General features: G+C 40.9%; 1 protein-coding gene across 1 annotated transcript in view; it reads left to right on the forward strand.

Moving 5' to 3' along the window:
• The window catches only part of LOC124606765 (alanine--glyoxylate aminotransferase-like), a 102613-nt gene that overhangs the window by 52614 nt on the left and 33342 nt on the right, over positions 1–16657 (forward strand). The window contains exons 4-5 of the mRNA XM_047138820.1: positions 1934–2089; positions 4718–4819. Of these exons, the coding sequence (XP_046994776.1) occupies positions 1934–2089; positions 4718–4819 (258 nt within the window). The remainder of the gene's footprint in view (positions 1–1933; positions 2090–4717; positions 4820–16657) is intronic.

Here is a 16657-nt window from a genome sequence, read left to right on the forward strand (position 1 = left end):
CCCTTTTCCTACTCTCAAATTCCAATCACCCATGAGTATTAAATTTTCGTCTCCCTTCACTACCTGAATAATTTCTTTTACCTCATCATACATTTCATCAATTTCTTCATAATCTGCAGAGCTAGTTGGCATATAAACTTGTACTCCTGTTGTAGGCGTGGGCTTTGTGTCTATCTTGCCCACAATAATGCATTCACTATGTTGTTTGTAGTAACTTACCTGCACTCCTATTTTTTTATTCAATATTAAGGCTACTCCTGCATTACTCCTATTTGATTTTGTATTTATAACCCTGTATTCACGTGACCAAAAGTCTTGTTCCTCCTGCCACTGAACTTCACTAATTCCCACTATATCTAACTTTAGCCTATCCATTTCCCTTTTTAAATTTTCTTATCTACCTGCCCGATTAAGGGATCTGATATTCCACGCTCCGATCCATAGCACACCAGTTTTCTTTCTCCTGATAACAACGTCTTTCTGAGTAGTCCCCGCCCGGTGATCCGAATGGGGGACTATTTTACCTCCGGAATACTTTACCCAAGAGGACGCCATCATCATTTATCCATACAGTAAAGCTACATGCCCTCGGGAAAAATTACGGCCGTAGTTTCCCCTTGCTTTCAGCCGTTCGCAGTACCAGCACAGCAAGGGCGTTTTGGTTAATGTTACACGGCCAGATCAGTCAATCATCCAGACTGTTGCCCCTGCAACTATTGAAAAGGCTGCTGCCCCTCTTCAGGAACCATACGTTTGTCTGGTCTCTCAACAGATACCCCTCTGTTGTGGTTGCACCTACGGTACGGCTATCTGTGTCGCTGAGGCACGCAAGCCTCCCCACCAACTGCAAGCCTCATACCCATATAGTATGTTTTAGCAATTTTAGCCTACGAGTTGGTAACTTATACTGATATTTGTTTCTTGTTTCATAATCATGCTTAAACAGGTTATCCTCAAAAAGTTGTGCTTTGTTTAGAAAACTTAATTGTCTCATAGCTATAGAGGCCAGGAACAGTCATAAGATCAAGGGTATTGAACAGAGGTCTGCACGATTGTCTTTTTTCTGCACCTGCCATGGCTCTAATGATTTTTTTCTGTAGCCTAAAGAATCTCTGTAAATTTGTTTTCTCTAGCTCAAAACAAGCTATACAGGATATATTAGAAATACCATGTGAGGACAATCATGGTAAGTGAATGATTTCTGTCTTTCTTAGATTTAATTTCAGGCCATTATTTCTCACCCAGGTCTCTATTTCAGCCAGAGACTGCTGAAAATGACTAATTAAATTTTATATGGATGAGCCTTATTTCTGCTGTTCACTTTCAACAGTTTTACGTGTTTGATGTTGCTTTATGATTTCAGTGTATCATCTATTATCCATCCCTGTCACTTTTCTGCTACTTTCAGTCCTATTATTTTTCTGCTGCCTGTACTACATCTCTTTTAAAGTCATTACATTGCTTTTCCATAGAAATGACTATATTAAGTAACAATATTTTTTTGTCATATACTCTTTCAAGGCAGTCTGAGTTTTTAGTTTCTTCACTTTTTAGGTTACAATGTTTCAGTTGATTTCACAGTAATTTCTTGGTTTTCAGTTGGCATTTCATATGACCATTAACAATAAATTATAGGTATATGGAACTTGAAACTTCCTGGCAGATTAAAACTGTGTGCTGGACTGAGACTTGAACTCGGGACCTTTGCCTTTCGCGGGCAAGTGCTCTACCAACTGAGCTACCCAAGCACGACTCACACCACGTCCACACAGCTTTACATCTGCCAGTACCTCGTCTCCTACTTCTTTGTCCAACTAATATATATGTTTCTGCAATCTGTTATCCACATAATTACTTGTCAACTACTTTCTCAGATTCCATTTTTCACTGTGTTTATGAAGCAATGCACATTACACATTGATCTAATTTTCAGATACAACTGCCTTCTGATTGTGGATGCAGTAGTAGGATTAGGTGGAGTTCCAATATTTGTTGACAAATGGGACATTGATGTTGCTTTTGCTGGGTCGCAGAAAGCACTTGGAGCACCAACTGGTACTGCACCAATTACTTTTGGTCCTCGTGCAGTGTAAGTGATTACTGTATTTTCTTTATATTTCATTTTCCTTTTTATTTCAGTAGACATGTACAATGAATGCAGAAAACCTCATCTGGAAGCTTAAAATCAACATTGTTGGAGATTGACATAAACTGTTCTTCTTGTATGAGAATGCAAGGGAAACTGGCTGTTGTCACGAAACAGCTAAAAGTTGTGTTGGCCCCTCCCAGCCTCATAACATGGATGGCAACTGCAATGAGGGGAGGGGGCACCTACATTTAGAGATGTGGCACCTCTGGTATCTTGTACTTATAGCTTAAAATATGAAAGTCACTAGAAATGAGACTGGTGACAGTTGTACTCACACTTTGTTATGTAGTATCTGCTGCTGTTTAGGGGCAACATACCAAAAATCCTTGAGCACCATGGGTCTTCTGCAACTTGCAGGTCTTCCTTTTGGCTGTGTTGTAGTGCTCTCCACAGCAGCTATTGGTGAGGCTGGATCACCAGCTGCCAGCAAAGGGTCTCCTACTACTGCTGGTGACTGATCTCCGACTTCCAGTGCAAGGTTCTCAGCTGTCGGTGAAGAGTCTCTCACTGCCAGTGAACTGAGCCCCCACAAGTGGTGAAGTATTCTCTGTTGATGGTGAGATGTCCTCCAAAGCAGATACAAGATCCTCCACTGCCAATGTAAAGTACATTGATGCAAATGGCTTTGATGATGAAAGCAAAGGAAAAAATTACTCCTTGATCAGGCCCAAATGCCCACATGATGCTGACCAGCAGCCATGCCATCCTCTGCCTTATGGTGGTCCTTTGATGTTGCAGGGAGAGGCCTGAGATCAGTATACCACTCTTTCAGTTATTGTCAGGGTTTCAGATCTTGGAGTCACTAGTTTTCATTCATGTAGCACCTCACATGGTCTCATGAGGTTGAGTACACATAATTTCACTCTGCCCACTAAGAAAACATCTCATGCAGTACCGTAACTGAACGTAAATCCCCCACATGGCAGCCAGACGTGATGACTACTAAGCTTTGGAGGTGGAGTAATGGCGAGAGCAATTTCAGTATTGATAAGAGGTGTTCTTGGAGTCCATTCAGCAACTGAACTATGAACTTTTTGGCTGTAGACATTGTTTAATCATGAACATTAAACTCAATAAAGTCTAAATACAATTTTCAAAAGACAGAGAAAATGATATATTTAAACAGAGGAAAACCTCCATTTCTACAGTTCATTCTATTTATTCTCAAATTACATCTTATTTCTTCAATTGTATGTTCCCCTTATGGACTCTGCAGTGTTTGTTAAATGTACATGGATAGTGACATAATCTGTTTGTTCATTTCAGGCAGCTTCTTCATTTCAGGTATTAAGGACCTGCAGTGCCCTTTGTCTCTTAGGTCTCCCATCTAAATAATGGAAACAAAGAACTACTATGCAAATTCTGCATGTACACATAACAACGGATCCTGAATAGGGTTGCATCAGCTATGATTGCCTTGGGGTCAGCCTCGCAAACCTACGCAAATAATCTATATCAGTAATTCATCAATGATAGTTACCTTTGTCATTGGTACCACGATTTTATCTGTGCCCCCAACCTACAGACTGCATGTTTCCATTATACAGCTGATGCTTCCAGTGTTTTACCCTTGTGATGGTCAACTACAGCTACCTCATCCCCTGCACTATTCTGCCCCAATGCTCTACCAGTTATTATTTGTTGATGACTTCACCTCTTCGCCGGCCACAGTGGTCTAGCGGTTCTAGGCGCTCAGTCCGGAACCGCGGGACTGCTACGGTCGCAGGTTCGAATCCTGCCTCGGGCATGGATGTGTGTGATGTCCTTAGGTTAGTTAGGTTTAAGTAGTTCTAAGTTCTAGGGGACTGATGACCTCAGAAGTTAAGTCCCATAGTGCTCAGAGCCATTTGAACCATTTGAACCTTCCCCTCTTCCTGGGGATGGATTCTGTGACTACAGACACTGGGGGCATCTTCATGTGACACTACTAACCATCTGAAGATGCTGCTTTAATGCAGTGAAAGCAGTCTTTAACAAACCATCACTTAACAGCTATTTGCTATTTATTCAAGTTCAGTTTACCATGAATTTCAATGGCTGTGACTTTCCGTATTATAAAATTGTATGTATTCATTATAAATATGAGCTGAAATCAATTGAGGAGTGGATGTCTATACCACATTCAGAACTGTAAAAATTGGATATTTGAACCCTTGAAGAAAAGAAAATAGACTGGTATCTATGGGGCAACTCTGTGCATTACAATACTGAGAACTCACAAGTATTTCAGAGTACATTATTTGTCACATGTCATCATTGTAACTTTATGATACATGATTAATCGGTGTACCTCTGAGTCAATAACATGAGTAAAAATGAGAAGAGTGCTTGTCTGTACAGAAAATGAAACTTTTTTCCACTTTTAAAAGAAAGTTCTCTTTGCAGTTTACATTAATTACAGCAAAAACTCCAAAAAAGTTTCAATGTGTAAAGTTCCAGCACTCTACTAATACATTTCTTGTGAGACATGAAAAACATAAATGTGTAATTTGACAATAATTCAAACACACCCAACTGCAGGTGCATACCATATGAAAAGTGCTAAAAGACTGTATATTTCTTTTTCAGAAAGAAGATGATGAATCGTAAGACCAAAGTCCAGTGCTTCTATATGGATGCATTGGAGCATGCTAGGAACTGGAAGAGCTTGGGGCCTGATGTTCCCAGGGGGTATATACTTAATTTGAAATATTTTAGTTTTATTTTATTCCAGCTTGTTAAGGTTTTACTCAAGAATGTTTCGAACAATGAAATGCAATTACTTCATGATTGTGTCACAGACATACATTATGTTTATTCAGCTTAAAAAAATTCCCTTTTTTCGCTACTTTCTGACACATATTCATTGTTGACAAGTGTCTTGGAATGACATTTCAATGTAATATATTTCTACACAAATGATTAGTAAATTCAATGAAAGCACCGTTTTTCACACAGAGTTCTCAGCAGAAACGACAATTTTTCCTCCTCCTTCACTCTCCCTCCACCCCCACCCACTCCCTCCCCCCACCCCCATCTCTCTCCTACAATTACTGAGTATGGTACCTCTTTCGGCAACATGAAAACACTTTCCAAGTTTTTAATGTTGTGATTTGAGAGAGTTACTTGCTCGTAAGAGCTACAGCCCATGAGCTTACAGATATCAGATTTAAAGAACGCCACTAAGTATAAAAAAATTCCTCTTGTTAAAGAATGAACTGCTGACTGCCTAAAAGTTCAGTTCCTCAAAAGTATATACTGTACAGTGAGGTCTGCTTGATATTACTTGCAGTTTGTTTTCAAAACTTGTGCCTATGAGAGCATCCATGTCAACTAAAATACAACAAAAATTTTATAGTGAATATATGGCTAAGATGCTACAATTAAATGAGTACAAACACACCCCTTTCCCACTTATAGCCTGTCCTTTCTTGCAGTCACAAAAAGGTGGGTATTAACAAGTTGAGTGTACAGAAAGCTTAATGAAAGTGGTGAATATTTAAGGTAACCACCCACATGTGTACTCAACATTTGCAGTGAAAACGTGTACACTGTGCTGTAGATCAATGGAGAAGTCATAGCTTAGCTTGAAAAGTGACAGCAGATATGTAATGATTCATTAATAAGCCAGAACTGAAAGGAACATCAATGGCAACAAATGATATATTTGTGTGTGAGGTGCACATGTAAATCACCATGTCACTCACTGTGTTGTGTGGAGGTGACATTCTTAATGAGTTTATTTATTTATTGATCATTTATTGATCATCCATTTTATCATGCACAATGATATAGGACTTGTCATATGTTAACACAAAAAAACCTAAATAATAGTGTCTGTTTACAACTCATGCAGATAATTATGAGGGGCGTTTGAGAAGTCTGTTCAAAGTTCGAGAGACTGCACCACTGGCGCATATCAAGGTCATGTTTAGTTGGTCTTTGGAAAGAATGCACACCAAAAATTTCAGCAATATTGGTCTATTTCTTTGTGTTTGCATTTGTGTGTATCAAGGAAGTTGAATGACTGTCAAAAAATGGATAAAAAAGAATTTCATGTAGTGATTAAACATTACTTTACAAAAAGCAAAACGCCTCAAGAGACTAAAGAGAAGTTTGATAAACATTACAGTGACTCTCCACCTTTGATTTCAAAATTTTTGGAGTGTCCATATGGGCACAAGTGATGCTGAATGTTCTAGATGCCCTGTGGAGATTACGACTCCAGAAATCATTGATAAATCCATGGTATGGCGATGGATGACAGAAGAGTTAAGGTGCGTGAGATTGCTAGTGCTGTGGGCATCTCAAATGAATAGGTACATAATATTTTGCATAAACATTTGGACATGAGAAAGCTATCCTCAAGATGGGTTCTGCAATTGCTCATGCTTGACCAAAAACGGAATCTTGTGAAGTGTTGCAAGGATGGTTTGCAGCTGTTCAGGAAGAATCCACAGGACTTGAAGCATCACCATTTGCACCAGAAAAGGCGAAGACCATTTCTTCATCAGGAAAGGTTATGGTGACTGTCTTTTGGGATTCGCAAGGGATAGTCCTCATCGACTGTCTGGAAAAGGGTAAAACTATTACAGGTGCATATTATTAATTGTTATTGGACCATTTGAAAATTGAGCTGCAAGAAAACTACCAGTGATTGGACCCCAAAAAAGTCCTTTTCCGTCATGACAATGCACCAGCACACACCTCAGCAGTTGTGGTCGCAAAATTAACTGAAATAGGATTCCAACTCATTTCGCATCCCCCCTATTCTCCAGACTTGGCTCCCTCAGACTACTATTTGTTCCCCAATTTGAAGAAATGACTGGCAGGACAAAGATTTTATTCAAAAGAGGATGTGATTGCAACAACTAATAGCTATTTTGCAGACTTGGCAATTCCTATTATTCGGAAGGGATCAACAAATTAAAACAGCTTTGGATGAAGTGTATAAGTCTAAAAGGAGACTATGTTGAAAAACAAAAAAGGTTCACCCCAAACACGTACGTAGTTTGCATGGACTTTTCAAATGCCCCTCGTAAGTACATAAACAAAAGCAAGTCATACAGATACATATAAAATCATACAGATAATGAAATACATAAACCAAATACATAAAACAAACCATGGTGACACATGGCTATGTGTAACTTAATTTATGGATGTCCTCAAATTCATAAAATTTATGTTCTCATCAACACTGTAAAAGCTTTCATTTATAAATATTTTCTTAAGCTCATGTTTAAAAATGTGCAGCACTGGTATCTTTTTGTCTCTGAAGGGAAGGACAGTAAAAAGAATTTTGGGATGATATATTACACTTTTTTGATACAAGGCTTTCGTATGTACTTCTCTATGGAAGTCAGTTCTGTGTCTAGTTTCATAGTCATGGTTTATTTATTTAGCATATGGCTGATACAGACATATCATAAAATTAAATTACATGTACGTATGTACATATTTACACAAAAGAAACTTAAGTTTGGCTTTACAACTGAATACCCAGTCCTTCAATCCAGTGCACTGCATCTGGAATTGCTAGCAGGAAGTCCTCTTCAGCACCTTGATAGGATTGAATCCTGCATTCACTGACAATGTGGTGAACAGTCTGACATGGAGCTCTGCAGTCACAGGCTTGAATAGGCAGCTTATTCCACTTAAAGACAGTATCCCTGCATTGTCCATGTCCAGTACAGATTCTGTTGAGAGTAGTCCAGGTCTTGCGTGGTAGGTTGAATCCACTTGGAAGTTTAGCACCTGAGAAGATGTTATGCAGGCTCACATCTGTCACTGCTTCCCACCGACCTTCAAGGGGTTTGAAATCCTATGCAACCATGTCAGCAGCATCGCACAGAGTTGGATGGCGTGACTTCAGTCTCCTACGATTTAAAAGTGGCAGGTTGCTATGCACAGGTAGATTAGAATTCCTGGAGATCTTGCGTAATTCCCTCATAAGGGCAGTGCATCTGCATAGATCAAGAGGCATTATACCGGTTAACAGTGGAAGCCAATAAACTGGAGTAGATCTGATGCGCCAGATATTATGCACATTGTCGTATTCATCTGGGTGTCAGCAAGCCTTGTGTGATGACTGTTCATCCAAACAGGTGCACAGTACTCAGCACTTGAGTACACAAAGCCCAGAGCTGAAGTTCGTAGGGTGGTTGCTGAAGATCGGCAGGTAGTTCCGCATAGCTTATGGAGGATGTTGTTTCAAGTCCTCAACTTTTGAACCAAGTTAAGAAGGTGTTATTTGAAGCAAGGTCCAGGATGACACCAAGATAATTTGGGTTCCAATTATGATGAAGAATTCTGCCTCTGAAACTTACTTCCAGTTTAACATTCACCAACCGATTATTTAAATGGAAGCAACACACTTCTGTTTTACTCACACTGGGTTGGAGTCTCCAGATTTTGAAGTAATTACCTAATACAGACAGGTCATTGGTTAGAATCACTTCTGTTGTCTTCATTTCCTGGTGTTGTACAGCTAGAGCCAGGTCATCGGTATAGCAGAATTTTCTGGATGAAGTGTCAGGTAGATCAGATAGATATAGATTGAACAGTAATGGTGAGAGTACTGCCCCTTGTTGCAATCTATTGTTTAGCTTCCTCTCCTTACTTATGTTGCTTCCAGTGATTATCTAGAACTTCCGATTGCTTAGCATGCTGTTAATCAGCCCAGCCACTGTTCTGCAGGGTATGATGCAGAGAAATTTGTAGATAAGGCCTTCCCTCCACACAGTGTCGAAGGCGGCAGTTAGATCAACAAACACCACAGATGTTTTCTGCTTCATTTGGTATCCTGACTCTATGAAGGATGTGAGGACAATACTTGGTTGCAGCAGTTACACCCTGGTCTGAAGCCTGCTTGGTCAACTGGAACATTCTCTAGGATAGCACTACTTATTCTGTTATATACTAGCGTTTCAAAAAGCTTGTAGCAGCAGCTAAGTAGGGCAATGGGGCGATAGCTTTCTACCATGTTGCTGGGTTTGCCAGCTTTCAGAACAGATATTATCTTTGCCTTTTTAAACTCCACTGGAAGTTGACCAGTCAGCATAATGTCAGTGAAGAATTCATAGTCATGGTAATCACTGTTCAAAGAAAAGAGCTGGGGATGGGATCTAAAAAAGCCAACTACTAAGTGGAGCATGAATTTTTAATGCTTAGGACTACCACAAGGCATGTTTACAAATACATATGGAACAGAGTGACATACCAAAAACAGCCTTGATCACCTCCTTTGGTGGTGTCAATTGCTGGCATCAGACAGTTTCACTTCAGGGCATTAAACCAGAGAATGATAAAAGAATACATCCCACAACCTCTCGAGTTGAGTTCTCCACCACCATGGGATGACCCTGGACATACACATACCACACCTCCGCCTGTGCACCAACCAGATCTTGTGTGCTTTGAACATATGCACATCAGTCACTAATTGGTTGTGTGTGATGACCCCCCCTCCCTTGTCTCACTCAGGCTCTGTGTGTGATGATCTCCTGCCTCAGGTTGAGCCACACATTGCTTGTGACATTACAGCATTGCAAGTGCTGTTACCTGCTGTTCCCCCAGTGTGTACTTGTGTTTCTCCTAAACTGCAATATCCCCCTCCCCCCATCTCCTACAATGCCAGTTATGACTACTATTGATGAGCTCAACTTTTCTATCAACACTTCTGGGCATCCTTGCAATGAGCTTTCCTTCACTCTTTGTCCTTCATGCGAGGACGGTTCTGCACAAGGCTACATCCACTTCACATGTAACCATCCTGGGCACAGTCCCCATTCGAGATGAGATGGATGCAGCTGGAATAACAGTGACACTCGGCATCAACGGCATGCTCAAGATGCGTGTCCCCCTCTTCCGCCATACCCCCAACATTGACACCTTCTGTGCTGATCCTGTTCACACATGTAGGTTGACCCATCCATCCTCCTTACTAGATGGTGGACTATATCTTCTCTAGCCAACCGTGCATGAACCTCCCTGACTCTGTGAGAAATTGTCCTCCCATGCCTTCCATTTGGACCAGCCATGTTTGGACCAGCCATGTCATGGTCAACTGCCACCCGTTGAGCAGCCTACATTACACTTGTATTCGACAATGCCCCTTTCCTCTCCCCATTGCTGCACATTCCCGGGGGGGGCGGGGGGGGGCTGAGCTTTGGTAAACATTGTTACTTTTGTTGTTTCAGATTATGTTCTATATTTTCATGTGATCATGCATGAATGAAGAGTGGTTTACTGTAAATTTTGGTTACTTCTGTCCAGTGACTTGACAAGCATCAATAGAAAACTCACAATGCTAATACATCAGTTTTCCACTTTAAAACATTGTTTGAATCAGATTGTGTTTCCATCTCTTATTTTACTCACTTTTGAACACATTCTACACACAGTGAGCACTAATTTGAGTTATTATTTTTGTAAGTCTTACTTGATTCCCCCCCCCCCCCTCCCATGAACCATGGACCTTGCTGTTGGTGGGGAGGCTTGCGTGCCTCAATGATACAGATAGCCGTGCAACCACAATGGAGGGGTATCTGTTGAGAGGCCAGACAAACATGTGGTTCCCAAAGAGGGGCAGCAGCCTTTTCAGTAGTTGCAGGGGCAACAGTCTGGATGATTGACTGATCTGACCCTGTAACAATAAGCAAAACGGCCTTGCTGTGCTGGTACTGTGAACGGCTAAAAGCAAGGGGAAACTACAGCCTCAATTTTTCCTGAGGGCATGCAGCTTTACTGTATGGTTAAATGATGATGGCGTCCTCTTGGGTAAAGTATTCCGGAGGTAAAATAGTCCCCCATTCGGATCACCGGGCGGGGACTACTCAGAAAGACGTTGTTATCAGGAGAAAGAAAACTGGTGTGCTATGGATCGGAGCGTGGAATGTCAGATCCCTTAATCGGGCAGGTAGATAAGAAAATTTAAAAAGGGAAATGGATAGGCTAAAGTTAGATATAGTGGGAATTAGTGAAGTTCGGTGGCAGGAGGAACAAGACTTTTGGTCACGTGAATACAGGGTTATAAATACAAAATCAAATAGGAGTAATGCAGGAGTAGCCTTAATATTGAATAAAAAAATAGGAGTGCAGGTAAGTTACTACAAACAACATAGTGAATGCATTATTGTGGGCAAGATAGACACAAAGCCCACGCCTACAACAGGAGTACAAGTTTATATGCCAACTAGCTCTGCAGATTATGAAGAAATTGATGAAATGTATGATGAGGTAAAAGAAATTATTCAGGTAGTGAAGGGAGACGAAAATTTAATACTCATGGGTGATTGGAATTTGAGAGTAGGAAAAGGGAGAGAAGGAAACATAGTAGGTGAATATGGATTGGGGCTAAGAAATGAAAGAGGAAGCCGCCTGGTAGAATTTTGCGCGGAGCATAACTTAATCATAGCTAACATTTGGTTCAAGAATCATGAAAGAAGGTTGTATACATGGAAGAATCCTGGAGATACTAAAAGGTATCAGATAGATTATATAATGGTAAGACAGAGATTTAGGAACCAGGTTTTAAATTGTAAGACATTTCCAGGGGCAGATGTGGACTCTGACCACAATATATTGGTTATGAACTGCAGATTAAAATTGAAGAAACTGCAAAAAGGTGGGAATTTAAGGAGATGGGACCTGGATAAACTGACTATACCAGAGGTTGTACAGAATTTCAGGGAGAGCATAAGGGAACAATTGACAGCAATGGGGGAAAGAAGTACAGTAGAAGAAGAATGGGTAGCTCTGAGGGATGAAGTAGTGAAGGAACAGAGGATCAAGTAGGTAAAAATACAAGGATTAGTAGAAATCCTTGGGTAACAGAAAATATATTGAATTTAATAGATGAAAGGAGAAAATATAAAAATGCAGTAAATGAAGCAGGCAAAAAGGAATACAATCTGAAAAATGAGATCGACAGGAAGTGCAAAAAGGCAAAGCAGGGATGGCTAGAGGACAAACATAAGGATGTAGAGGCTTATCTCACTAGGGGCAAGATCGATACTGCCTACAGGAAAACTAAAGAGACCTTTGGAGAAAAGAGAAACACTTGTATGAATATCAAGAGCTCAGATGGAAACCCAATTCTAACCAAAGAAGGGAAAGCAGAAAGGTGGAAGGAGTATATGGAGGGTCTATACAAGGGCGATGTACTTGAGGACAATATTATAGAAATGGAAGAGAATGTAGATGAAGATGAAATGGGACATATGATACTGTGTGAAGACTTTGACAGAGCACTGAAAGACCTGAGCCGAAACAAGGCCCCGGCAGTAGACAACATTCCATTAGAACTGCTGACGGCCTTGGGAGAGCCAGTCCTGACAAAAGATGTATGAGACAGGCGAACCCTCAGACTTCAAGAAGAATATTTAAATTCCAATCCCAAAGAAAGCAGGTGTTGACAGATGTGAAAATTACCGAACTATCAGTTTAATAAGTCACAGCTGCAAAATACTAACACGAATTCTTTAGAGACGAATGGAAAAACTGGTAGAAGCCAACCTCGGGGAAGATCAATTTGAATTCCATTTAAATATTGGAACACGTGAGGCAATACTGACCTTACGTCTTATCTTAGAACAAAGATTAAGGAAAGGCAAACCTACGTTTCTAGCATTTGCAGACTTAGAGAAAGCTTTTGACAATGTTGACTAGAATACTCTCTTTCAAATTCTAAAGGTGGCAGGGGTAAAATACAAGGAGCGAAAGGCTATTTACAATGTGTACAGAAACCAGATGGCAGTTATAAGAGTTGAGGGGCATGAAAGGGAAGCAGTGGTTGGGAAGGGAGTGAGACAGGGTTGTAGCCTCTCCCCAATGTTATTCAATCTGTATATTGAGCAAGCAGTAAAGGAAGCAAAAGAAAAATTCGGAGTAGGTATTAAAATCCATGGAGAAGAAATAAATACTTTGAGGTTCACCGATGACATTGTAATTCTGTCAGAGACAGCAAAGGACTTGGAAGAGCAGTTGAACAGAATGTACAGTGTCTTGAAGGGAGGATATAAGATGAACATCAACAAAAGCAAAACGAGGATAATGGAATGTAGTCAAATTAAGTCGGGTGATGCTGAGGGAATTAGATTAGGAAATGAGGCACTTAAAGTAGTAAATGAGTTTTGCTATTTGGGGAGCAAAATAACTGATGATGTTTGAAGGAGAGAAGATATAAAATGTAGACTGGCAATGGCAAGGAAAGCGTTTCTGAAGAAGAGAAATTTGTTAACATTGAGTATGGATTTAAGTGTCAGGAAGTCGTTTCTGAAAGTATTTGTATGGAGTGTAGCCATGTATGGAAGTGAAACATGGACGATAAATAGTTTGGAAAGGAAGAGAATAGAAGCTTTCTAAATGTGGTGCTACAGAAGAATGCTGAAGATTGGATGGGTAGATCACATAACTAATGAGGAGGTATTGAATAGAATTGAGGAGAAGAGGAGATTGTGGCACAACTTGATGAGAAGAAGGTACTGGTTGGTAGGACATGTTCTGAGGCATCAAGGGATCACAAATTTAGCATTGGAGGGCAGCATGGAGGGTAAAAATCGTGGAGGGAGACCAAGAGATGAATACACTAAGCAGATTCAGAAGGATGTAGGTTGCAGTAGGTACTGGGAGATGAAGAAACTTGCACAAGATAGGGTAGCATGGAGAGCTGCATCAAACCAGTCTCAGAACTGAAGACCCCAACAACAACAACAACAACAACAACATACTTGATTTATTAAATCAGTTAATAAATCGGATACTAACACACTTTGCTGCAACATGCAGAAAGGTACAGCATTTTATATTTGAATATTTGCTTTTAACCCTAGGATGCCTAAAGGGGAGGTTCGTTGAACCCATAATTTTTTTATGTCCCCTGATTTTGCCCAAGTAACTTTCATACTACATATTGCCTTTGAGTTATTGTTTGTCGGCTATTTTGTGAAATGTTAGTATCAATATATTTTGTAGAAAGAAAAAATAAGTAAACGTATTATGGGTCCAACAACCCCCCGCCCATCTCCTTTGGGCTTCTATGCTATAGAAAATTTCCCTTAGTAGGATTTCGTATTTCTCATCCCTAGAACAATGCGAGTTAGTTCTTTGTGGGTTCGTATTCTTCATATTAACAACAATTGGTTTACTTTCAGAGGAAGTGATTGTTGATGTCAGTCAGCTGTTATTTATCTTGTAAACTAGCAGTGAGTTAGTGCAGTTCGCTGCTGTTCACACCCAGACTTAGAAATGACTAAAAGAATACGTGACTCGTGTTTAGAAAGAGTTCTGAATGAAATTTTAGATGACGATTCTGACTCGGGGAGAGAAAGTGAATATGAGGATGGTGTTATGGAGTATGATTCAGATCGGGAAAGTGATGTAGATGTTAGATAAGATGAAGATAGCACAGCTTCAGGGAGTGACCATCGGGATGTTATTGTGGCCAATCTGGAAGAAGGTATGTAACCACACAGCCTAGAATTCCTCGGATGTCTGTTGCTAATATAGTAAGAGAGCAGGCAGGAGTAAATTTGGATTGTCAAACTTGCCCAATGGAGATTGAGTGTGCCTGCCAACCTTGCTGTGCTGGCTCAGAATGCATGCATGGCTCCAAGTGTGACAGTCATGCTTCACACCGGCCTGACAAAGTGCTCTGTAACCAGCCACATCATGACTCACATTCCAGGGTGGGCTAAACCATACAAGGGTGTAAAGATCCTATGATGAAGGGTGGTAGGGACAAGGTGGTGGAGTCTACCCATAGAGATGTCACAAAGGACAGGGATTTTCGACCCAGGTAGCATATGGGGCTGGACAGAGGGCGATGATTCATTGTCTGATATTATTCGCTGTATATCATCATTGTTGACCTTTAGTTGGGCGAGCTCCTCCAGATTCAGCAATGCAGTTAGCATGCAGATGCAGAAAAGGTAGTCTGCCAGAATATTCTCCATGCCGCGGATATAGCACACATCGGAAGAGTGCTGATAGATGTAGTCCATATGATGGAAATCTCTCGGTGGAAAGTCCTTAGCCAGATTACGAATAGCATCCACAAGTGGCTTGTGATCTGTATAGATACTGATAGGTCGCCCCTTGAAGTCACTACAGAAGTGTTTAATTGCCTTGCACACAGCGAGGAGCTCATGGTCGAAAGCTGACCACTTCCACTGGCTCTTAGTCAGATTCTGGGAAAAGAAGTGGAGGGGTTGGGTGGAGTCAGCGGTGTGCTATTGCAAAACAGCACCCACAGTTTAGTCACTGGCATCAGCCACGATCGAGACACGGGCCTGAGGGTCAGAGTGGGCAAGTGTGATGGCTTTGGTGAGGGTAGTTTTAAGGTTACCAAAAGCATCAAGCAGGGGTTTGGTCCACTCCACCTTTCGTTTACCAGTGGTGTTTTTGTCGGAGAGAGCATCAGTGAAGGCCATTTGGACAGAAGCAGCTTGAGGAATATGGCGGTGGCAAAAGTTTGCCATACCCAGAAAATGATGCAGCTGAGCATAATCATCAGGGAGAGGGAGATCAAGTACGGTTTCAACACGAGAACTCATCAGTCGGAGGCCTCTGGCAGAGACAGTATGGCCTAGGAAGGTAAATGATGTGGAACACAGTTGAGATTTATCATGGTTGATCACCATGCCATTGTCAGTGAGGGCCAAATGGAATGGGTCAAGGTGAACTTGATGCTCCTCAGCAGAGGAGGAAAAGATCAGTACATGATCCAAGTAAACATAAGCAAATGGCAGAGGGAGAAAAATGGAATCAATGAACCAGCACCATGTCTGTACAGCATTTTTCAATCCATAAGGCATGTAACAGTATTCAAATAGGCCAAAGGGTGTGATGATGCCATCTTTGGAATGTCCAGTAGATGCTTAGGGATCTGGTGATATGCCTTGGAACAATCTAAAATGAATAAAAAGTTAGAACCATGGAGTAATTTCATGAAATCCTGGCTTTGTGGGATGGGGTATTTATTGATAATGGTGAGAGCATTAAGAGACCTGTAGTCCCCACACATGCATAAGGTGTCATCCATTTTGGGAACAAGATGAATAGGTGAAGACCAGTTGCTATCAGAGGAGCAGAGGACGTCCGAAGCCAACAGATCCTGAACAATCTCCTTGCCATGCACAAGTTTGGAAGCGTTGAGGCGCCTGACCTTATAACAGACAGGTGGGCCATCAGTGGTGCAAATCCTACAGTTCATAACCAATAGATTGTGGTCAGAGTCCACATCTGCCCCTGGAAAAGTTTTACAATTTAAAACCTGGTTGTTCTTAAATCTCTGTCTTACCATTATATAATCTATCTGAAACCTGTTAGTATCTCCAGGCTTCTTCCATGTATACAACTTTCTTTTATGATTCTTAAACCAAGTGTTAGCTATAATTAAGTTGTGCTCTGTGCAAAATTCTACCAGGCGGCTTCCTCTTTTTTTCTTACCCCCAATCCATATTCACCTACTACGTTTCCTTCTCTCCTTTTCGTACTATCAAATTCCAGTCACCCACAACTGTTAAA

Source organism: Schistocerca americana, chromosome 3 (assembly GCF_021461395.2).
Source record: "Schistocerca americana isolate TAMUIC-IGC-003095 chromosome 3, iqSchAmer2.1, whole genome shotgun sequence".
Classification (NCBI taxonomy): domain Eukaryota; kingdom Metazoa; phylum Arthropoda; class Insecta; order Orthoptera; family Acrididae; genus Schistocerca; species Schistocerca americana.